The 23,737-nt window shown below is 37.8% G+C and overlaps 1 protein-coding gene across 1 annotated transcript in view; it reads left to right on the top strand.

Moving 5' to 3' along the window:
• BRINP3 (BMP/retinoic acid inducible neural specific 3) overlaps positions 1–23,737 on the top strand; it is a 201,499-nt gene that overhangs the window by 100,609 nt on the left and 77,153 nt on the right. The window contains exon 3 of the mRNA XM_010715542.4: positions 14,298–14,488. Coding sequence (XP_010713844.1) covers positions 14,298–14,488 — 191 coding nt within the window. The remainder of the gene's footprint in view (positions 1–14,297; positions 14,489–23,737) is intronic.

Genomic DNA, 23,737 nt, shown 5'->3' with positions numbered 1-23,737 from the left:
GTAAATAATATGACACTAACAGCGTATACTTTGAAATGGATTTAGGTCCTACTCCTGCATTCATACAAAAAACTGTAATCACTCTTCCTTTGGAAAGACACACAAAAAGTTCATAATTTATAGGCATGTCTGCTAAACTAGAGAGAGAACAGATAGATTATATATTTCTAGATGTGTGAAAACTCTACTTTCACCTTTTACACTTTTAACTTTTCATTGGTTAGCTTTAATATGACAGAGGTGTAAAGACAAATAGGATATTTTTTACTCTAGTTTCATTTTCAGTAATTGTATTGAATTTTATGTGATGATGCAGCATTGCATAGGAACAACAGCTTACAGCAGTATAGTTAAATATTTTATTTAAAAAAATTTTGATTGCCTCACCTTTGCTTTTTCCTTAAAATAGAAAAAAGAGAAAATATGATCTACTGCTTCCAGAATAGCATTCAGACAGCCTTCCATTTGGAAGTGAATTTTGCAATTTCATTTAGGTTAAAAAGGTAAAGACCTTTATCCTGCATATTTAGCACTTACCAAGTCAAGTTTTTCCTGAAAGAATGCAGGATATGAAAGACTTACGAATATGTCAGAGCTATTAGAAGCAAGAGTTCCTAATTCTTCATACTAAGGATATTCTTTGATCCTATCCATGGTCCAGAATGACCACACATTTTCTCTGTGCCATAATTTTCTTGATTGAAAAGAAAAAAAAAACAATAAAAAAAGTAAATGCAAGTTAGAAATGACTTTTGGCCAGGTTCTATGTCAGGGTGTATTTCTCTGCATCTGAGTTATAGCAGGAGAGATGGCATCTCAGGGAGGGTGTGTCATGATGACACGATTGCTTAGGCTGTCCCCAAAGAGAGCACAGTACGTGAATTCCACATAAGACATCTCTTCTGACTTCCAGGAGTATATCTGAGGAAACTCTTGTGGTAGCTTTGCGTTATTTTTGGAATCCTGCTTTTCTCCTTTTTCTACCTTGATTCCAGTGGTCTCAGAAGCTACATTTACTAGAGACCGTGCCTGGATGTGGGTGTCAATGATTCCTGCAGGACAGAAACAGCTATTCACCACTGTGAGGTGACCCCGTGACAAGGGGACTTAAACCTCAGCCACACAGAACTAACAGGTTCAAGATGAGCAAAAAGGAGTAACCAAGAAGATAATTCCATATGTCTGTGCATTTGTGTTGCTTCATCAATACAATGCTTATGCATTTGCAGAAAGACAACATGGGAATGTCAGCATCTCTCTCTTCCACCTTCATAGAGAAGTAACTGATCTACAGGGGAGCCAGGAAGGTTGTGTTTTTATAGCTTTTTGTGTGAACAACTTCTTCCAATAAGCGTAAAGCAAATAGTCTTGTGGAACATAAACTTACGTTTCTGTGCTGTTCAGCTATTTACTACAGAATACCTCATTATATATCCTTAATTTATTGTCATCTTTGACACACTTTCAGCCAGTCCCACGTTCAGAGGTTAAATAAATTGTTCCACACTTGCAGCACAGTAACTCCCTCCAGCCTTTTCCAAGAGTTACTTCTCTTTGTACCACAGCAGGTCCTCTCAGAGAAGATGGATGCATTTATGGATGTGATTCAAGGGATGGAATGACTCTCCTGTGAGGACAGGCTGAGAGAGCTGGGGCTGTGCAGCCTGAAGAGGAGAAGGCTGTGAGGTAACCTGAGAGTGGCCTGTCAGTATCTAAAGAGGAGCTACAGGAAAGAAGAGGACAGGCTCTTTAGCAGGGTCTGTGGTGATAGAACAAGGGGAAATGGCTTCAAGCTTAGAGAGGGGAGATTTAGTTGGATATGAGGAAAAAGCCTTTTACAATTAGGGTGGTGAGGCACTGGCACATGTAGCCCAGAGATGTGGTGGATGCTCTGTCCCTGCACACTTTCAGGGCTGAATCATGCCCTGGGCAACCTGATTTATCTGTGCATGTCCCCATTCACTGCAGGGAGCTGGACTAGATGGCCTTCAGAGTCCCTTCCAGTGCTAAAGATTCTATGATTCTATAATGATAGCAGAGTGAGCTTTATGTTAAAGCAGCAATACGTGCTACAGAGCTGCCATGTATCAAGCCAGCTGAATGCACAGGCAGCATGAAGATAGCCTTTAGCTTCTGGGAAACAAGGTCTTCGACTGTTCTCTCTTTTTCCACTTCCTATCTTTACTGAGGCAGTGAGACCAAACTCTAGTATTTATCTGTTTGTTGCATTGCTTTCACTGAAAGTATGAATTAGCTGATCAGCCCCCTTCTGTGATATGTTTGGGAACTGTGTATACTTACCATAGGAACTGGAATTGGAATTGTCTTCACATTGGCCACTAGAAACCCATCAGATGGTAAAAATTCTTGTTCTGTTGCCACACTGAATTGCATTAAAATCTGAAGGGGTGGGATGTTATAATCAAATAGCACTTGAAAGATTTGCAGTAATGCATTTTATTTATTCATAACTACAATACAGATTACTTCATTTATCCCTACGTCTCTTTCATTTTATGTAACATATTTTTCTTATGTATAAAATACTGGACTACTTTTAACACATTGTAATCTCTCAGTTCCTGAGAAACAGCACATGCAATGGAGGCTTACTGATATTTTTTCATGGCAGCATTTCAAAGCTGGCATGTCCTACAATAGGATGAAAATCATTCTGTTTAAGGCATTAATAGCTAAGGTTATGTTTACTGTGGCCAAAACAGAATCCCCAGTAATTGTTCGGCCTTGCTCCTTACACAAAGAAGCTGGACAAAAATACCATCACATCTGTTGGGCATATGGCTTAACAAACAGTTAAGCTTGGATCTATGTCCAGATCTGCATAACCCTGTTGCATTCTGTTCCCTCCTAATGAATATTTCTAGGAAAATGCTGCAACTTTACTGTAGATTCTCATTATTTCAAGCTCTGAGCAACCAGAAGAATGAGGTCCTAAATGCAGTTGCTATGATAATAATAATTTAATAATCACCTGAAATTGACTTACATCTAGAGAATAGCAATAACCTTGTTGCTAATTTTAATTCAACATTTATTTCTCTTCTTTACTGCAATTGGCTTGCATACGTTAGAGGTACTTCCTATGTTTTATTTATTTATGTTATTAAACTTGTGTTTCATGAGTAAAATCAAAGAGAAAAGAAATGAAGGCTTTTGACTCCAGGGAAGCAGACCACAATAAGCAGTACTGCTGAACTACATGGCACTTTGCTCACACTTTCTAATGATGATGCTCAAGCACAGCGTTGACACCTTTGATGCAGATACAAATGATTCAGAACCGTATTTTACTCAGCCATGTGAGTGTAAAGGCAGAGTAGCACTCAGCATAGATAAACGTTTGTGTGTATATGTCATGTATTGCTTCTCTTGTTTGTTAAATACGTCCCTCTTCCACAGCAAGAGATTCCTGCCTCCATTGAATACATAAAACTTCACTCCTTCCAGTCTGTGCCAGTATTCATGGTATTATAAATACAGCTTATGGAAGATATGATAATTATATGACATTCTAGGTAATATTTCATGTCCCATTGGTGCTATGAGGGATAAATAAATGGATACAGACTCACATACATTATATTATGAGGCATGCTCAATAAATATCTTTTACAATATTTAAATCAAAGCAGAGCATTTTATCTCAAGCTCCTTAGAAATCTCGTAAGAGGACACTGTAGAGGGATAATAGATTTTACTTAAAAATTTTGACTGTAAAGAGAACATCAGAATAGATCTATTTGTGTACAAAGTCTCCAACATACATATTATAAAGTGTATTGCAAGCTGACATTTCACAATATCAAAACATTCAGGCTTATGTCTATGAGATTTACAGTTGTGTAAAATTGTACTGAGTCCAGAGTTTTGTTAGAAATAAATGGGAGAAAAGAAGTCCTTATTTGGACAGATATATTTGTCAATTTCATGCAAAATGAGCCAAATAATCCACATTATAGAGGATTATTTCAGTCTATGTGACATTCTTTTTGGAAAGGAAACAATTCTCGACATTGTGTATCGCCTGATAGGTAAGGTTTTGAATCAATATTTGTTTGAGAATTTGATGCTTCTGCTATTCAGTTTTTGTTTGCCTTTAAGCCAGTCATGTAAGTGCCTTTTACCAATTCCAGGCAGGCAGACACATCAGCCTTTGGGATGAGCAGACAGGAATTTGGTCTCTCCATGGCACTGAGCTAAGCCAGTACTAAGCAGCAGCAAGGCTGCAGAAACAAATACACAAAAGCTTTTCAAAGGATTTAAAAGATCACACTCAGTGCCATGCTGACCAGGTCATAGACCTTCTTGGCCTTGATCTGACTACGTGGCAGAAGAAGGTTATATCTGTTCACTGACTTTCTTCTTTACCTCCACAAGAAATCGAGTTCCATTGTTTTTATTTTTATTTTAGTCAAGAGAAGAAGAGAAGGGAAAAATCTATGACTGTGTTGATTTTGAAGCAGCAATATGTACAGAATGAATCCTTAAAGCCATTTCTCAACTGGGAAGCCCAAAGATGGCTTCTGGCTCCATTTTTCTTATGAAATTCCAGAATAAGTATATTTTTTTTCATGCACAATCAATTACAAGAACAAGAAAGTGAAATCTATTGGCTCTTAATATCAGACAAAAAGACGTATAATAAATACAACTTTCTTCTCTTTCTCATACCCCCTTTCATCAGTGTATCATAAAGCATTTTCTTAAGGTCTAAGCCTAATTTTGGAAAACTTGTTGCAAGGTAATAAAGGTTGTCTATGGGCATACGTGAGCTAGGAAAACAATGATTTGAGCTTGCCAAGACTTTATAGATTAGTTTGATTAGTTTGAGCAATGTGGATAAAAGATATTAGAAACTGTCCTGGTAATATGAAGGGGAGAATGAACAGTCTTGTTATCCTTCTTGGATATGTGCCAAACCATGAAATCAATACTGAACTTCTTGCAAGGAAGAATAAACATATAAACCACTTATAATGAAAAGTGACCAGGACTTTTTGTAATTAATTGGATGGACAATTGCTTGTTACTCCAAGAATGCCATCAGCTTACCTAATAGATTGTAAATCCATATGTTTTCTGTCATTAATATAGGAAAGAATATCTACTGGTCTATGTAATCAATCCCCGGAAACATAAAAATGTTGAAAATTCTACTTTCTGCCTACTCAGAATGTATAAAACCCAACACATATGGAGGAAAGCAGCTCGCAAGTAACTCAATCATTCTCCATTTCAGGTGTAGTATAGACAAGGGTAGTTTTACTAGGAATTCTCCCTGTCCCCTCTGCTCATAATGACAAACCATTATTATATGTAAAGCTGATAAATAATCTGCTTGGCATTTAATCCTTGTCTTAAAAGCATGTTCAGCCAGTTCAGTTTTACAGGACATTGTACCAGTTCCTCAGAATTAGTCAATCAGCTTATACAAATATTTTTCCATTTTCTATCTGTTCCTGCTGTTTATTTATTTTTTCTAATTTGCAATGTATCACTAGTAACTGCATTTCTTCATACTACTTACTGTATACTGCATGGGTGTTAGACTGATTTCTGAGGTAGAATTTTAATAAATCACAAAGAGCTCTTATGTTTGTACAAATACCTTTTCAGCAATGGAGGTACAGCTAACTATGTAAACATGGGGACATTGACACAAGTGTGTTGGGAACTATATCACTAACTATAGATGAAAAACAAACACAAAGCTACAAGACAAGATGATGAGATAATTCATGCTCAGATTCCATTAAAGGAGGAATTTCTGGCTACAGATGTTACAGAGGCTGAATTTCTATTAGACAAGAACAAAAGCATATCTACTTCTCTTCCTCTGATGTTTCCACAGCATTCATGGCATTTTTCAAATCAATTTTGTCATAGCAGTTGGGAAAGTCATCTGAATGACTATGCATATAGAAACAAATACATTGTATTTCATTATAGGTTTATAAATACTTATATTTGTTAAAATTTGTTCATGGATTTCTATGTGTTTCATTTGATTAATTTTACCTTATATGGATAATGAAAGAGAATAGGGAATCTGATTCAAATGAATTCTAGTTCTGGAAGAACTTTGAGTGCTATGAAGCTGATAAGATGAGAAAGAGATACAAAGGGAAAAAGTATTACTAGGATGTTTCAAAGTAGTGGTATATTAAGATAAGAAGGAATATTAATTGTTCTTATTCATTATAATGTCAAAATAAAAACATAAGAAATGGTGTGGAAAATATGCATGTATCTAACAAATATTTCTGCTTTGACTTTGGGAAAATGCTAGACAATAATGAAGATATAGTTAATGAGTAAATAGCATATTTTTCTCATTTCTCATTTCAGCAAAGAGAACTTCATTTGAAAGGAGTTTAAAATATCTTGATTTTTTTCTTTTTAGTCATCAGATACGGATAAATGACAATTTTAAGAGACACAGATAAGATGCATTCTATCCTATCAGATTCAACTTCTCCCAGAGAAGGAAAGCTGCTGTATTTCTGTTGCACGTTTCAGTGTTTGTCCCTATTATCTTGCTCCTGTATAGGTAGATATTTTTGGAAAGCTCAGTTGGTATGTAATTCCTAACTCCTAAAATAGGAGAAAAAGCAGTAAGAAGAATTCAATGAAATTTGGGAAGATTCTCTACTACTGAACTGATTTAAATTAGCATGTGTCTTGTTCTGGCCACACATGGGTAAATTATCTGCTTAAAATCTAATTTTTTAGAGTTTTCTGATACAGGATATTTTTCAGATTTGTATGTAATTGTTGTGGAATGGCTGGTAGGCAGTAGCTGGTAGGCAGTACCTGCAAGGTAATGGGATATTGCTGCTATGGGATCCTCTTTTATAAAATCTAGGAATGTGGTGTAGCTGTGTCCAGACGGGTTAACTACAACCCATTCAGAGTCTGTCTCCTGAATTGGAATTAAATTTTCTATGACATTCTATTACAGTTCCAACCCTACACAGCTTTTGCCTTGAATTGGAAGTGCAACAAGCCCTATCAGAATAAGGCAGTTGTTTCACATCCCTGCAGTTTCCAGCTTACGTAAGCCCAAGACACAGATCAGTGTATGATACAAGTTACAGCCATTATAACATTTCGTTGACCATTGAGTTTTAATGTAGTCATTTCGTTTTGTATCATCGTGGAGTCTTCCAAGTTATGGCTTCAAGCATTAAGAAATCTTCAGGCTTTTAAAGAATGTAGGCAGAGAAAAATGCCATATATTCTCCCAGTGATCTTTTCTGCCAACAGATTAACTTGCAGCTGCTTGGGAAACATTGGCTTCAGAATTCTGATGTCATTCCAGCCCATTTGAAGCAGTCATCTTCTCACCAGCCAAAAGTGGATCTGTGTCATTTAGAAGACACTAAGAAAAGGAAGGCATAGCAGCGTTCTGTAATATTAAAAATGGTGTGATGTTTATTCTCCAAGCAGGCTTTCCAAACTATCTAACACTGCTACTTATCGACATTTATACTTTCTGGCACTTCTGCTGTTTTATGAAATACCAAAGTAAATTATAATGAAAACTAACACTGCTGGTTTTATCTGGGCACCTCTTGGCTACGTCTGACTTAAGAAAATATGGCTGTGTGGAGGAAGAATCCATCACACTCACTAGGAATCTCTTAGTTAATCATCCAGAATAGCAGATATTATATTCCCATTTCAAATTCACACACAGTGCAAATTTAGAATACAATGGTATTTTTTTTGTTTCCTTCAACTAGATGTTTTATGGAGAGATTTTCCTGTATTTCCCCATAGCATATAATTTAGAATGTATTAAAATGAATGCAGTAGCAGAAAGAAATGTAGAATTTATATATGCATTTGGAAAAAAAGGAATCAATAATTTGAAATGAGACATAGACAGCCCTCCTTTGCTGCCCTAGTTCTTTTCAGATCCACGTGTAATTTTATGTTAATATGAGCAAATCTCCATATTCCCTTTACAAAGATGAATGTCATGTCAGAACATTATTCTCAGATACAGCATCTCTCTGAATGCTATACAAATAAGAAATAGTAGGAAATAATGAAAAAAAAATGTATATACATTTTAAACTGCATTTATTTATTTATTTGTTTGTTTGTTTGTTTGTTTATTTTTCCCTGCCTTGACTGCATTGTTTCAACTTAACCTCTAAATGGAACAAATGGCAGAAGATCCCATTCAGCAAATAGGCTATGGCTTGCCTGCAGTACAGCCTGTCAATATTGGCACTACTTGGCTTCAGAGCTCTTGCACATGTGCTAACCAGCTAGCCAAGAAAGAGATTTGGAGTAGGACATACAAATCAGTGGGTCAGGAAGATGGAGAGAGTGCTGTTCATGGCTCTTGGCACTGCTTATGAACAGTACTGCACTTCTATCACAGATTTCATCCTGGGAGATAGACTGACTTATTTCCTCTTTCCTGTATCACCCCAGAAACTCAAAGCCATCATCCTTCTCAGCAACAGACTTTGCCCTGAGCAATAAAAAGCTCTATCCAATGGTGAACATACTGCATATATCAGGCTGAAAATAGATGGGAAGCACAGTGGGTCCCAGCTGCTATTAAATCTTAGGTTCTTGTTAAATACCATGACAGCAGCTAGTCTTGGCTCTCACAAATTGGAAGAAATGGAAGAGAAGGAAAGAGTAAGCTTCTAATAAGTCCACTGTTTGTATTTGAGCTATAACTAGCTTTCTTGACCAGCAGTCAGCACTCATGCTATGTTGTTCTGTGGGGGATGTTTTTCCTGCATCCCAAGTTCCTGAAGGAGTAGTCAGATGTGACTGTCAAGCCACTCTCCATTGTATTTGAAATGTTATGGCTGTCAGGCAAAGGGACTGGAAAAAGGGAAACATCCGTCCCATTATTAAGAAAGGTAGAAAGGAAGACCCAAAATGGTGGAGCTACACATTTGTGCCTGAGAAGATCACAAAACAGATCCACCTAGAAGCAATATTAACATACATGAAAGACAAGGAGGTAATACAACGCAGTCAGTACAACTTCATCAAGGGCAAATCATACCTAACCAACCTGGTGGTCTTCTACATTGGAGTGACAACATCAGTGGACAAAGGATGAACAACTGGTGACATCTACCTGGATTTGTGCAAGGTCTTTGACATAGGCTCTCACCACATCCTTGTCCCTAAATAGGAGAGATATGGATTTGAAGCCTGGACTAATCCATGGATAAAGAATTTGCTGGATGGACACGGGCAGAAGAATATGATCGGTGGCTCTGTGTCCAAGCGGAGGTGAATGGCAGATGGAATCCCCCAGGAGTCTACTTTAGGACCAGTACTCTTCAGTGTCTTTATCACTGATGTGAATAATGTGATTGAGTGTGCCTTCAGCACCTTTGCAGATGACACCAACAGAATAGAAGGAAGGGATGCCATCCTGAGGGATGTGGACAGGCTTTTTGAAAGGGGATTATACAAAGGAGGGGAATCAACTTATAACTTGGGTAGATAGTGATAAGACAAGGAAGAATGTTTTTTCCCTCAAGGAAAAGATTGGCTGTCAGGGGGAAGTTCTTCACAGAGAGAGTGGTGAGATGCTGCAACAGGCTGCCCAGTGAGGCTGGAGGAGTGCAGGACCAGGTTGTGTGGAGCCCTGGGCAATCTGCTCTACTGCCAGATCTGGAAGTTGGTGGCCCTGTCTGTGGCAGGGAGGTTGGATCTTGATGATCCTTGGGATCCCTTCCAACCCAAGCCATTCTATGATTCTATGACTTCAGAAAGTAGAATTTTTTTTCTGCTAAGGTCAATGAGTCTGTTGGTCCTCCTAGTCTGCAGTGGATGAAAATCTGATTTCTAAAGAATTATGATGTACATTCAGTACAAAAATCATTTGAGGGCTGGAGAACTTGTATTTGAGAGAATGACCGTAAGAGAAAAAGGTAAAAAAATGTTGAGCTTTACTGTGTGATACTGTTTTTATATATGTGAGGGCTGCTCTGTCAGTATTGCCTTCTATTTCATTATGTTAGCCCACTCCATCAGAGGTTGATTTTGGTGGTATAGCAATAGAGCTTGAACCTTCCCACCAATATTCCATTTATTTGCTGTGTGACAAATGGCAGCGGAAGGACAGTCTGACAAAAAGGGCATCTGATATGGAAGTGCATAGGAAGCAAAAGAGTGGTACTGAATTCCTTGTTCAGAAAAAAAATCACCCATTGACATTCATGTGTATAGACACCAAACAGTAGATGTGAGCATAGTTAGGTAGTGGGTAATGCGTTTCAGCAGTGGTGATGGTGGCAGTGGGTCACCTCCATTGTTGCAGATTTTCATGAGTGCATCATGGAGGCTCTTTTGTCCATTGCTGGCAAAAATGCATATCTAGTGGTGGTGATTATTGAAAATCTGGTCTAGTGTTATTGTGCTCTTCGTCCCTGTTGTAGTTTCCATGGAAATAAATTAAAGGCATTCATTTTGGACCAACTGCATATTAAAAGAAATAGAAAAATATTAAAATTATCGAGCCATGCAACTTCTGCATAGCGTGGGAGTTATGAGATTTCCTCCATGTGAAAAAAATTGCACTCACTGACATTCGTTGGCACTTGCTGAATGCGTATGGAGACCAAATGAGTGGATGTGAGGACAGGGAAGTGTTGGGTCGTGCTTCTCTGCAGTTGAAATTTGGTGTGAAAGAAAAGCCATGTTCCAGATGGCCACAAACAGCTGTCACACCACAAAATGAAGAGCATCTTGATCAGCTCATCTGCAAAAATCAGTGGATTACTATCAGGGAACTGTGTATACAGCATAATATTGGTCTCAGTGCAATGGGAACAATGGTGGCAACATTGGAATGTGGAAAAGTTTGTTCTGGGTGGGTCCCACAGGAACAGAAGGAACACCTCATGCAAGTTTGTCAGGACCTACTGAACCAAAATGAGGCAGAAGGTGACATTTTCCTGGATCGTATCATTACCAGTGACGAGACATAGTGCTACCACTATGAGCTGAAGTTAAAATGGCACTTACGGAGTGATGAAATGTGAATTCCCCACCGATGAAAAAGTTCAAGATGCAGCCTGGATTTGGCTCCTTCTATCTTTCTTCTGTTCAAGTGGGTGAAAGATGGACTGTGTGGGTAATATTTTTCTAGTGATAAAACAGTGGATCACCTGTGCAGATATTTACAAGTGCAGTATGCAGACTTTTGTTTATCACTGGTGAAAATGAATCGCTAATGGTGGTGACTGTGTTTAAAAAGTGTTTTGTAGCTGATAGTTTGCTCTATCAAATAGCGTTATTGAATTCTTTGAAGCTGTTGTTTTTCAGAGAAATCTATGTATATATTTATTTATATACATATTTATATACAGTGTAAAAGGCACATCATGATGCAAGTTTACTTGTAGTGATTTTTTTTTTAATGAGAAGGCAATTCTATATTCAAAATAGAAGTTACTAGTGACTCTCGCATATCCAGAAATGGCCTTATCACTCAACATTCTTGAAGACAATGTAAAGCAAATTTCTACCCTGTACTTCAGCCCTAGTTTCTCTCCTCTCACTTTTTACTCCCATCAACTCACTTATTTTGGAAGTTTGTAATCTTTTCTCGTGTTTCATGCTGGAGAAGCTGCTTGTGACTTCTTGCTTATCCTCGTCTATGTACCAGCTGTCATGAAGTCAGGCAGCTTATTTTTGTTGTCCTGTGTCTCTCTTATTTTCAGACAGGGCATTTCCTCTCGTCTCTCTCAGAGTATTTAGGTCTTCATCTATCAAGGTTCCGAAAGAATCATTTAAGAAAGACTTCAGGAAAAGGTGTAAGCTAGTTAGTAAGTGCTTTAAAAGCTTCACCTCAAATGAGAAAAATAAAATGTCTGTTTTTTAAAAATGTCAGCTCGTCAGTTTCTACAACAGGGAATTTGAAAGGATGACTACTTGCTGCACCAGTAATTATTTGCACTGATATACTCAAAATAAAAAGCAAAACATTAGACTAGTTGCTCTCTCTGAAATAATCAAGTTATGGCAAAACAATCTTTCTGCAGCAAAAACTGTGGAAGGGAGGTTCTCTAACTCAGGTCTGACTAATTAAGCCAAAAAAAAATATTTCTCATAGTACTAGAATAAATGAATCCCTAAATTCAGTAAACAAAAGACTTTTAGTAGAGTGGGAGGACTTGAACTTAATACTTCTGAATCTAATATGGGTGAGATCACCATTTTTCTAGTTTTTCTGTCTTTTGGAGAAGAGCTGTAAAACTCTGTATCAACTAAAACCACTGTTTGGAAAGAAACACAGAAGTTATCAGTTGACACAGTTAGTCCAAGGTTAAGAAATGATTCAGAAAAGAGCTGTAATTAGTTGTGCAGAACATGCCTAGCATTTAGAAGAGCCTTTAATCTACCAGACATGCATTAAAAGCTCCAAGAATTGGAAACTCAAGTTGGCAGTGTTTAATCTGAAAAGAAAATGTTCTTTCTGAATACAAAAAGTAGTCAAATCCTACAGCAGATTAGTAAGAAATTCTGAGAAGTACTGATCATCAGCTTTTAACTTAGATATTTTTTTTCTGGAGATTGGCTTCTTCTTCAGTCTCAAACTTACTGATGTATATAGCAAGAACCATTTAGTGACATCGTTCTGGCTGCATTAAAAGAAGGTCATACACATGGTCAGAGAAGGCAGGAAGGAAAGGAGAAGAAGGGAAGGTAGAAATAAATAAAACCTCAAAAACATATCCAAAAGGGCATATTTAAATAAAATTAAAAGAAAAGTGTTTTCCTTATTTCTTTTTACTTTCACTTGAGAAATACATTTACAATTCAAGGTAATACACTGTATTTGTTGCATTACTGTAGCCACTATGACCAACCATTAGCCTTATATTTTAGAGGTAAAAATATTTCTGCTTTAGTTTTCTCAGCTATTCCTACTAATATGCTGTACTTCCATAAAGGATGAAAAAAAGAGATTATTAGATTTCTGGATTCTTACAATGAAAATAAATTTATGAGAACAAAGCATTAAAAAATGGTAACAGAATTAAAAACAAAGTGGAATGACAACACACCACCACCACCAAACCAACAAAAAATACCTATGAAACAGCTGCACCAAATTATCACCTATTATGTGTGTATGGCAACCCTGGTGAAAAGGCATTTTGGATCTACAAGAGTAGGAGGTTACTGTACATTAGGACTACACAAAACTGCATTAATTTGGTTCTCATTCATACATGTGCATTTTAAAGTACCGAATACAGAAAAAAAAAAGTGTTTAAGTATCACATAACTCATTTTATTCATTCAGTCCCATGCAATTGCTTTCTTTCAAATATCTCTCAGATTTATTTCCTAGCTGCAAATTTGATTTTTGTCTTTTGTGTTAATTGTGTAAATGAATATTGTACTATATTTAGCTGGGACCTTCAGTAGGATCCTTAAGCTCTCTAATCTGTTTGCTTTTCTACAGTCTTATCTGAGGACAAATCTTAATTGACATGCTTTACAAAGGACTTGACAAAGCAGTAGCTAAAGTGCAGTCCAAAGGTTGCCTTGGACTTAATTCTCACAGTATTCCAGCCTGTAGTCAAAAGAGACTACAGAGTACCTCGCAAAAACAAGAGTAACACAGATGCTAAGTGTCTTAGCTAAATTGAAAGCAATGAGCTCTTCAGCTAATAAGTATCTGGTAGCTTAATTGGTAAGTAAATGAATCAAAGATGTGTTTATTACTGTGTAACTGACTTGTTTGTTTTCCCTGCTCTTACTGAAGTATCTTGCAGAGGGGAAGGGGAACATTTTTTTCATTCATTTGTATCCCTCCTTTAGCTGAAGTTACCTGTTTTCAGGTATCAGACGTGCAATCTGCATATTTACTCTGAATGGAGACCCAAAATATAGAAAACTTTTGAAAATGTATTGTAATAGTGTTTCTCCACATTGTTTGAAGTAGCCAACTATGTACTCACGTGCAAATCTGGTTGTTCTAGGGTTATATTCACACCGGGAAATAAACAGGAAAAATGGGAACAGTAGCACCCTCAATTTTTATTTATTTATTTTTCCAAGCGATGGCTTTGTAACGGAGCACTTCCTCCCCTTCTAATAAATAACACTTGTTGCTTGTCCTACGCTTATAACACATGACGGAGTGTCACTGTCAAGCCTTGCTGCAATACCCAGCCAGCTGCCTCCAGCTAGTCGACGAAGCAGAGTAGTTTGCAAATGAAGGCATTTGTCTGAATGACATATTTCTGAATGAGAATTACTTTCCTTTGCAGAGAGTTTGGCCGCTGGAAAGTAAACAATCTTGCTGTTGAAAGACGCAATTTTCTTGGCTCCCCGCTGCCACTTGCCCCTGAGTTCTTCCGTAACATAAGGCTACTCGGACGCCGGCCAACGCTTCAGCAGATCACAGAGAACCTGATCAAGAAATATGGGACACACTTCCTACTATCAGCTACCTTGGGAGGTAGGGTTAACTCTTGACAATATGGTGCATGCATTCGACTTAACTGAACTGAAAGCGTTGGCCAACCAAGCTCCTTGTAAAACTGTGGTGCTCTCTTTCTCAGCACTTAAGCTGAGCTGCTGCCCTGGGATAGATTTTACAGCACATGAGTAAGTTTTGTCTTCAAGCCTTATGGGTCCTTTTTTCTGCTGACGCTAAACTTTGTTTTATTGATTCTGTGTAAACAGTCTCAGGGACAATAAGATAAGAATGCCCGTTGCTAAGGCGGAGGTACTTTACCTGAGATCCTCGTGTGCATGATCCTGGCCTTCTGGGGACACTGCTCTGCACTGAGAAGTCACAAATGAGAGCACATTTTTCTATAAGAGTTCCCTACAATAATTTGACAGATAACAAATTACAGTGGTGCCTGGCTGCATCACAGTACTCCAGAGATGAAGCAACAAACCCAACAAACAGATTAATCTGGAAAGCGCAGCCTGATGTGTAATTGGGATCCAGTAACAAAATGGATTGAAGAAATCCAGTGAAGAGGCATAATGTTCAAAAGAGAATGTAAATTGTTCTGAATGAAAGATAATTAGTGCCTGAGATGACCCATCTAGGCATCACAAAATGAACTGACATTTTAGAAATGCAGCTTTATCCCTTGGTGGTTGATTATATTAAAGATAATTCTAGTGATTGAGTATCCTTCCAGCAGGACAGTCTTGTCAAAATCCTTTATCCACCTGAGGAATTGTCCTCTTTAGCACATTTCATAACAGATATTTAACCATAGATTAAGGAAATGACTGCCTTCCCATTCTCTTTTGGCTGTTATCTGTAACAAGTGAAATGGCTCACAGCTGCTCTCTTTTGTAGAAGACAATTCTAGAAACAAGGTAAATTTCCATCTTACTGTAGATATTAAAATTATAATAATTAATGAATTCCTATCATATTTTCAGAACTAGCGTTTCTACAGTAAATCCATCACCATTAGCACTGTAAGAACAAATTACATGTGCTCACCACCAGTTTGGGATAGAATTTCCAGCCTTTCTTTTAAATACTCAGTGTGTTTATTTCATCCAAGAATCCTTTTAAAAAAAAGGCATATATTTTATTGTGCATATAGCACATCTGAACAGCAAAATTAACTGCAGAATAGAAAGAAAATGTTGCTCAAAATATTTAAGCACAATGAATAAAGATTTGGCTGCAGCAGGTATCCTAGTGAAAAGATTATCCACTGTTAAAGGTTAGTTATTATTATTAGCTATTTGCCAATTATTAACATGAATTTTTATATTAACAGCTATGTCATCAAATTCACTTTGAAGTTGGAATTGGATCTAACAATTAAAGAGAAACAGTCTAACCCAAGTATAACTGCTCTTTCACAAGTGCAAAGCAGCACACGCTGATCACAAAAGAGCTACAGACTGAATGCCTTTCGTAAAGCATAGCCCTAAGTAAAAACTAAAACCTGAGGACAGTTCTCCTAAAGATGCTTGGCAATTCCAGCTTTAAGCTGAGTTAGATATAGTGCCTGAAGCCTTAAGATCTCCTGCAGAGAAATTGGGGTAGGGTATCCTTTTCTTGCCCCCTCTTGATACCACTTCACAAAGGCCCTAAAATGCAGTAACTGCCACATGCTTGCAAAAATTCACCACTAAGAGGCAGACCGTGTTGACTTCTGGGTTCTGTCAAAGCTTAATGAAGTCAAAGGGATTTTTTATATTAACTTTGATGGGCTTTGATTTAGGTCTCTAGCCTCAATTTTAAGACATAATTTAAGGCACACCTGCTACCTTCCATTATCATTGGATGGGTGGTGAATAATTTGAAAAATTGGCTGATTAAAATAATTATAGGAAATTAGTAATTTCTAAAAATGCTTTCATATGGTAGCTAATAACCCTATACTTTCCTGTAAGTGCTATTTCTCATTTGGGAGTTAAATTGAATGGGGATTCCCAGAGATGCTTATCCATATTTTAACACTTAATTTGATTCTTTTCTTTCTATAATGTATTCATGCTTTTTCTTTAATTATGAGTAGTTTTATTCTGAAAGCTTTGTTGCTTATGCAGCTTCTTGAAATCAGAAGACCAAACTGAGTGTACATATTTTTTTATTTAATTAATCCCCAGTTGTTTGCATTCATGGCCACAAAGGAAAACCTGGCAAATCAGAGATCTTGCTGTAAGATTTGTATGCCTCTGTGACCATTTGGCTTTCATGAATATCCCTTTTTGACCATAAAGGGAACTCTTCCACATGGTTGTTTATGATGCATTCCCAAGTCTTTGTTCACAAATACAGACATACAATTCTCGAGGGCATTCTAAAACGAGAATTTAGAGAAGTTATATTTTTTCATGGTTCCATTAGATAATGTGGGAAATGACATTTCTCACTGTTTCTATTTCTTATGTAAATTTTATCTGTTTGTGACATAAGGAAAGTTAAATGTCATGAGCAACTTCAAGTTGCATGATGCAAGGACGCTATGTAATCCAGTGATGCAGAGCAAAAGCCAAGATTCAGCAGTAGATTCATGAATAAATTCTCATGTTTGTGCATAGGAGTAACATCTTCTGCTTTTGCATTTGCTGTGCACAGAATCGAATTTGTAGAAAAAGGAGAGATGATTTTCAATTTTGTATATTGTATGGGGCTGCTGAATCATGGCCTGAAGCTCTGATTGATTACCTGAGGTGAGCCATGGGAGCACAGGTGAAGGCAATTCACCTGTGCTGCAGGAAGGGGTGGAGCCGGGCTGCACCTCTCCTAGACCCATTTAAGAGCTGACTGCCAGTGGGGAAGGATCTCTTCTGGAGATTCGCTCCATTGGAGTCTATCATGTGAGCCCAGGACAGAGTGAGTGTCCTTTTTTTCCTACTCTTGTGTAATAATTATATCAGCCAAACTCCTGGATATACTATATCATCTGTATATTCATTGATTGTACAGTACATAAGTGGGAATGTGGTTCTGTGTGGGCCATAGCTAGTAGGTAAGGTAATTTTCCCTGCTCTTCTGGGATGACGCATGTCCTGCAAGCTTTAGCAAAACTGCAAATTTACACAATCCAGCAAAAAAAGTTGGCTGCCCAGAATGGCTTTGGGGAAAGAGGAGAGATGACTCTTTTGGACAAAGCCCTGAGTATCTTATCTAATTAGACTTGCTTTGAGCAAAGGATAGGACTCCATGACCAATAATTTTCTGATTCTGTGAAATGTATCTCTGAATTCTCTGTTAGCTTTCAACTAGCACTTCCAAGAATCAAAGATTTTCCTTTGATTGAGAAACAGCACACAATCTTTTTTTCTTTTCTTCTACATTTGTTCTTTTCTCTTTTACTTGCCTACGGCATGATGCAACAACAGTCCATAATGATAAAGTCCATAATATAGAAAAGCATCAGCCGCCCTAAACCTGAACGGTTTACAACAAATAGGATGGAATAGTGAGCTGAAGAAGTTATTGTGAAGCCTAGGGCACCACTGTGGAATAAGCGCAGAGTAAAAACATCAGTGGATCCCACTTTAGGTGCATTCATTTTAACACTGCCTTGTGTGTGGGTGTCAAGGTTGCTTAACAAACTAATTGATTCTGTAATGAGGAAATAAAAGATAACACACTACAGTGAAGTTATACATCCTTATTCCTGCCATTTGGGGGACTTAAGTTTGATTATGGTGCTTTGCAAGATGAAGACTAGGTTACCTTGGCATCTGGAAAAATTGTAACTGTTCCCAATAAACAAATTTGCAGCAGGTTGCCAAGGCTTGTTATGGAATTAGAGCATCAGAAGCCAATTGGCTGAATGGCAAATGGTAATTTCAAATGTTGCAGATTGAGATTTTTTTCTCCTATTGTCAGTCATAATTGCTCAAAGTGCTCATTACCAGATCATCAATACATTCACCTGTCTGGGTCAGTCAGGGAAAAAAAAAAGTAATTGTTTTCTTTACTACAGACCATCTTAGCAGACATCAGCAAATCCGTTTAACCCCAACCTCTTGTCATTCTCCTCTGCACTGATTAGAGTTCTGCAGACATGTTTGATATTCACACCTTTACTATCCTGAATAAAAAGGACATTGCACTGTGTACGGAGATGGGAGATATTTTCTGGTGATGTAAATTGGTGAATTCTATGAATTCTAAAGGATTTATGATCATTTACACTAACTGCTGATATGAATTTTGCTTTCTGTGATGCTCATTCAGGGTAAGGAATAAATAATTGGCAAATAAAGGAGGGAGAGTCCAGTCTTAAATGATTAATGTGAGAAAGAAACCCAAAAATTTAGCATTGGACCTTCAAACCCTCCATGAGTCTGTAAATTTTTCAGCATTTAATATTATGAAAGTTAAAGGGAAATTTTTTTTAAAAAAAAAAACAAAAACCAATCTGTTCTCTTTCTTTTCTCTCCCTATGTGCTGAAGGAAGGAAAAACTCAAATCCTTTCACAGAGTATATATATGTGGAATTAGTGTGCACCGTATTCAGCCAGACCACAGAAATTGTCACATCTGACCTAGCAGTGATTTAGATAGTATTTGAAGCTGTGCACATCCATCAGCATCTATTTGAGTTTGGAAAAATGACCTGACAAAATCCTCATGGCACATTGTTGTTTTTTGTTGTTGTTTTTTAATAAAATTGCATTATATGTTTTATTACTGAGTTGCATTGCAACTATAGCAACTGACATGTTATATTTAATCATAAACTTTTGATAAGTTGTAGGCCAAAACCTTCATGTATTTTTATGATACATACACATGTATGAAGACAGAGCTCTAAGCAAGTAACTGTGGTTGATGCTCAGATATATCCACTTTTGAGTGCTATCCTTTCTTTATAATTTCCTCACTTTCTGGCAAACACTGCTGTGAGTTGGCTGGATCACATTTTTCTATCCCTACCCAGTCTACGTATGAAAATATGAAACATCAAGGCATGTGATCCTTTCATCATTACAAAGCTGTGGTACAAGGAAACACTTTCCCGATAACTGAGGCAGAAAATAGCACTAAGCATTAAAATCACATGAATATGTTTTATTCTGTACAATATATATTTACTCCAGTACAATATATATTTATGTAACAATATATATTTACTCCAGTAGACATTTCTATTTAGTTACAGTTGTTACTGCATAATTCTATTTCTAATGTGCCAGTGATAGTTATTTGCATTTTTTATTTAAATAATTTCTGAAAATTAATTGCTAATTTCTGAATGCCATCTATAAACTATTGTTTAGAAGTCTTCTATCTTAATGGCCACGGCTAGGTTATTTGTCCAGGTAAATTTCTGCATACTTAATTTATTTCATTTTCTGAAAAGTCAGCATGTCAAAATTTTTCTCAGCTTGGAAATTTAACATACAAATCCTTCAAAATTTCCTCATATAAACCTAGAAATAAATAAATAAATATAAAAGCTAAGGTATAAGCTTATGAATTCCAGGGCTGATGTGGACATTTGTGTGTATTTTGCCAAGGTCAGCCTATAGTGTGAATGTCACTTCCCAGCCCACAGATAAATATCTTCATTAGAGACAGGAGCTGTATGGAAGTAAAACAGCTGATTCCTCAAACCAGACATTAGGTTATATAGGATTGCTTTATTAGAATGACCAAATGTCATTACACTATTTCTTTTAACCCCTAGAAAGTGAACTTAATTGACCCTTGGATTTTGTGAAATAGATGGAATACTGCTTCTAGAGATTACAGAAAGCACAGCTTTATTTTTCAGCTAATGTCTGGATGTCGTTTTAGCCTTTCCCATGGTGGCAGCCGATAGACAGAAAAAAATACAAGATTCATCCACATTTTGAATGCAACAGGAAAATTTCTTTTGTTATGGGTTTAATTTTGCCTAAATTAATGTAAAATTTAAATTCTCTCCTGCTAATCGAATATGAACCAGTGATGTTCCTTCACAATTTTTCTGTGTGCAATCAGAACCCTGTTACCATTCTGCAGCAACATGGTGGAGCCCAAGTAACAACATATGGTGCAGTTCTCTGCTTGTTTCACCCATCTTAATCCTTTCCCTAGCAAGTGCCAAACCAGCTGAAATACTTCTTGAATCAACCAGGTGCCTTTTGGACATCAAATATTTTTGAAATATACCTAATTGCACCCATTATCACTGTAGTGCTTGAGAACGTCAGCAATGAATTAGTTTGAGATGCCATCCAAGAACAACGCAGAGAGTTTGGAAGAGAAATCTTCCTTTGTATTTACACCAAAGGCCCCATCACTTGAGCTGCGTGCCTTCACTCAACCTTGGGAAATGTAATCTGATGTGATCTCTATTTGATTACAGATCACGGAGAATAGCACGTATCTGTTGTGGAGCAGGAACAGGACTACAGGGCTGGGGATGAGCAGAGTGCTGCTGGGGGATCTGCCTGCCAAATCGTGCCCACTGGCAGCTGCTGTGGCAGGCGTGGGTCAGTCAAGCAGGACCATAAGGACAGTGTGATGTGATAGCTGTGAGGGGATTCAAAGGTTATTTTTCTTGACGTTTTCTGATCAAAACAAAACAACGCAACACAGAACACTTCATTTTTGAGATACATTTTGGAAATGGGAGCTTTTTCACTGCTCTGATCTTTGCCTCCTGGAGAACAAGCATGTTTGATGGGATAAAAATAAACAAATTGTTTTGATAATAAAAAAGCCTATCAGGACTCTGTTGAAATACGATCTGGATGGAAACAGTCCCATTATCTCTACTAATAACATAGCATAGATCAATCGAAAGGGCTCTGTGAGTTTGCACCAGGGGAGGCATGCCAGCTTATGAAACACAAAGAACCTCTTTTTTTCCTTTACTTTCCAGAGATTTCTCACGTTTACCTTACAATTCATTATAAGTTATTTTCAGTGGAAATCTGATTGCCAAAGTCACTTTAATCTAATTAATCTAATCTAATTAGCTGAGACACCTGGAAAAGGGTGAAAAGTAAATTAGATCCCTTAATGAAATTCTGCAACTTTTCTGCGCTGCCGGAACTGATCACTGATTCAGTGCTTACCCCCTGTGAGCTGTGGCATTGATCTGCTCCAATATGGCTGTGTCTTCACGCTACCACATACAGCTGCACAAAGCCCATGGCCCCTGGCTCCACTCTCAGCTCTTCGTTTTAGAAATACTGACTAGCAGGGCAGGTTTTGAAAAGGCAGGCTTTTTCATAGGCATAACTGAACACCAGCAATGCTGTAACTCTGGACCAGATTTTGTGACACCAGCCATGAGATGCTACTGCCTTCCAGCTCTCTGCTCAGTGCCACCAGAGTAGAAGCATCCTGGTGTGCATAATGGCCCACCTGGCCACAAGACCTGCACTACCATTGTGTCAGGATGGTGTGGCAAAACGTAGCACATGAGCCTGTGCTAATACAACATGTGTAACTTCTCCTGACAGGTGATCCCAGCCTGCTTTGCTGGAGGTTTTGATATTAAATGTGAATGCTTGTCTATTAATTACAGCAGAAAGCTTAGGTAGGTGGATGGGGAAACACTGTTATTTATGGAGGCTGCTTTAATTCCTGGTTCTTGGGAGTTCAAACAATTAATTCCCTCTTTGATGGCTGCATGTGCAGAAAAAGAAATCTCCCATTAGGAAACTACAGGGGAGGAAGCATGAGCAGAGCGGCGGAAAACTGATTCAGACTCCATATGGAATGGCCTGGGCAGCAGCTGTCCCTTCCAGGACAAAGTGAACACAGTGGACAAACCCAGCAGGCCTAGTTAGGTAATAGAATCCTGGATAACCACAGCTTTTGCCTGCATAAGCACTGAAGGGCCTGTCTGTCCTCTGATTTTGGGAGGCATTGGGAAACGCTGTAAGACCCGTTGATTAACATTGAACACACTTCTCTTTCTCCAAACAGAGATGAATTTTGCAAGAAGAGGTAGATGTGCATAATCAAAACACATCAGCAGATGTGTTGTCCTGTGTGGAGGCAAGAATTTTTCATCTAGCATTGCTCACCACCAAGATTATCTCTTTTTAAAGAAGACGTCATATTTTCATCCTACATATTATCCTTCTACAGCTATATTTGTTGGCACATGAGCCTGCCTGAAATTGGCATCCCATCCTTTGAATGGGCAAAATGCCACTACGGCAGATGGGTGAGCAATGAAACTAGAGCGAGTGGCAAGTCAGAACATATCAGGGCAGTTTCCTTTCCAGGATCAAGGAAACAGCATTCTGTGGAGCTGCTCAGCACCTGAAACACAGGTAGAATGACATTATCCCTTGATTCTTGAGCAGACTAACACTGAAGAGTGCTAGCTACCAAACAAATGTTTGGAAACTGAGAAAAGTGTTTTGTGGTACTCAAGCTGCACAGAAGAACATACTGAGTCAATTATTTACTTTTCTAATTCATTTTTCAAAGTAAAGAGTTTTGTTTAGACGCATCACTAATTAATGAGTTTTCTGCTTAGCCTGAAATGCAGGAAAAAGAAAAAAAAGATCTATGAAGTAAACAATTAGTTTGGGATATTCCTTAAAAATTCATCACCATTAAGTCTATACTTTAACTGTTCTTAAGAGCGTACTTAGTAAATCAAATGAGATTTTGTTTTGCTTTTTTTCTTAATTATCTTATGGGTGCTAAATTTTCTGAAGTCTAGAGTATTTTCCCACGTCTCTTTAGAGAAAAAAGTGAAAGAACCACAACCTAAGATGCTTCTCTTTGCTTTTGGAAGATGGGCTGTGTTTTAGAAGTTTCCCTCCCTTCCTCCCTTCCTTCCCTTCCCCTCCCTCTCCCCCTCCCGTCCTCTCCCCTCCCATCCCCTCCCATTCCGTCCCCTCCCCTCCCTCTCTATTTCTTTCTGGAGATATGGAGATACAGACAGAGAATTTCAGGTACAGAAACTAAATGTAGCTTCTCATTCACTTTTTCTTTATTTCTTTTTAAATAAACAGATTCCTTTTTTTTTTTTTTTCTTTTTCTTTCTTCCCCCCCCCCCAAAAAAAAAAAACTTAAGAGCAAGGTTACATGCTGACAGTGGGCAGTGTATATTTTTAAAAACCATCCTTATAACTTGTCTGAAAATGGACATCTGAAAGCCTATTAAGCACTGAGTCCATGAAAGTTCTTGTGCATGTGCTTAAGCACTGAAGGTCCTCAATTTAGCACCAGGGAGGTTTATCTAATAGCTATAGCAAGCATCAACTTGACACCTTATTTCTGGCAAAACAAGAGATGCGG

Source organism: Meleagris gallopavo, chromosome 10 (assembly GCF_905368555.1).
Source record: "Meleagris gallopavo chromosome 10, MGAL_WU_HG_1.1, whole genome shotgun sequence".
NCBI classification, from domain to species: Eukaryota; Metazoa; Chordata; class Aves; order Galliformes; family Phasianidae; genus Meleagris; species Meleagris gallopavo.
This window is presented reverse-complemented; position numbering and strand designations above follow the sequence as displayed.